The sequence below is a fragment of the Colobus angolensis genome, unplaced genomic scaffold (genome assembly GCF_000951035.1).
Source record: "Colobus angolensis palliatus isolate OR3802 unplaced genomic scaffold, Cang.pa_1.0 Scaffold216, whole genome shotgun sequence".
In the NCBI taxonomy this organism is placed as follows: Eukaryota; Metazoa; Chordata; class Mammalia; order Primates; family Cercopithecidae; genus Colobus; species Colobus angolensis.
Genome location: NW_012115333.1, coordinates 506,238 through 507,444, shown reverse-complemented (window position 1 = coordinate 507,444; position 1,207 = coordinate 506,238). Strand labels below are relative to the sequence as shown.

The 1,207-nt window shown below is 47.1% G+C and overlaps 1 protein-coding gene across 4 annotated transcripts in view; it reads left to right on the top strand.

Annotated features, from left to right (window-relative positions):
* NONO (non-POU domain containing, octamer-binding) overlaps window positions 1–1,207 on the top strand; it is a 73,599-nt gene that overhangs the window by 66,224 nt on the left and 6,168 nt on the right. For all 4 annotated transcript variants that reach the window (XM_011943096.1, XM_011943098.1, XM_011943097.1 and 1 more), the window contains one exon: window positions 341–642. In XM_011943096.1, coding sequence (XP_011798486.1) covers window positions 341–642 — 302 coding nt within the window. The remainder of the gene's footprint in view (window positions 1–340; window positions 643–1,207) is intronic.

Sequence of the window (1,207 nt, the reverse complement as noted above, 5' to 3'; positions counted from 1 at the left end):
GCTGGGATTACAGGCATGAGCCACCATACCCAGCCAATGGTCTTTGTTTTCTGGATAATCTGTTGTCACTTGGGAGAATAATACCTATGAAATTGATGACCACCTAAGTGTTATTAACTTCTAGGATTACATGTGATTTATTGCAAGGCCATCAGAAGCAAACTAGGGTGGCCAAAGAGCTGAAGCACACAGTTAAGTTCTTTCACTTCTCTTTCTTTGTATGGTTGTTTGTTTTTCAGGGGAGATACTTTGTTATTGAACTATACTGTTTTAGACTGTTGATGGCTGCTAAGGTATTCTTTGTCAAACTGAGTTATTCTAATTTTCCTCTGCTTCCTAGGAAACACGAACCCTAGCGGAGATTGCCAAAGTGGAGCTGGACAATATGCCACTCCGTGGAAAGCAGCTGCGTGTGCGCTTTGCCTGCCATAGTGCATCCCTTACAGTTCGAAACCTTCCTCAGTATGTGTCAAACGAACTGCTGGAAGAAGCCTTTTCTGTGTTTGGCCAGGTAGAGAGGGCTGTAGTCATTGTGGATGATCGAGGAAGGCCCTCAGGAAAAGGCATTGTTGAGTTCTCAGGGAAGCCAGCTGCTCGGAAAGCTCTGGACAGATGCAGTGAAGGCTCCTTCCTGCTAACCACGTAAGTGGGGGTCATTTTCAGACATAGACCTTAGATTGCTAATTCCTTCCATGGTCTGGAAAGTTAGCCTCTAGTAACCACATTTCTATGTCTAAAGACTTTTGGTCAGCCGGGCATGGTGGCTGACACCTATAATCCCAGCACTTTGGGAGGCCGAGGCAGGCGGATCACCCGAGGTCAGGAGTTCAAGACCAGCCTGGCCAACATGGTGAAACCCTGAAACCCTGTCTCTATTAAAAATACAAAAAATTAGCCGGGCATGGTGGCATGTGCCTGTAGTCCCAGCTACTTGGGAGGCTGAGGCAGGAGAATCGCTTGAACCCAGGAGGCAGAGGTTGTAGCAATTAGATCACGCCACTGCACTCCAACCTGGGCAACATAGTGAAACTGCCTCAAAGAAATAAATAAATAAAAGGCCAGGCATGGTTGATCACAAGGTGAGGAGATCAAGACCATCCTGGCCAACATGGCGAAAGCCCGTCTCTACTAAAAATACAAAAATTAGTTGGGTTTGGTGGCACACACGGGTAGTCCCAGCTACTCGGGAGGCTGAGGCAGGAGAATC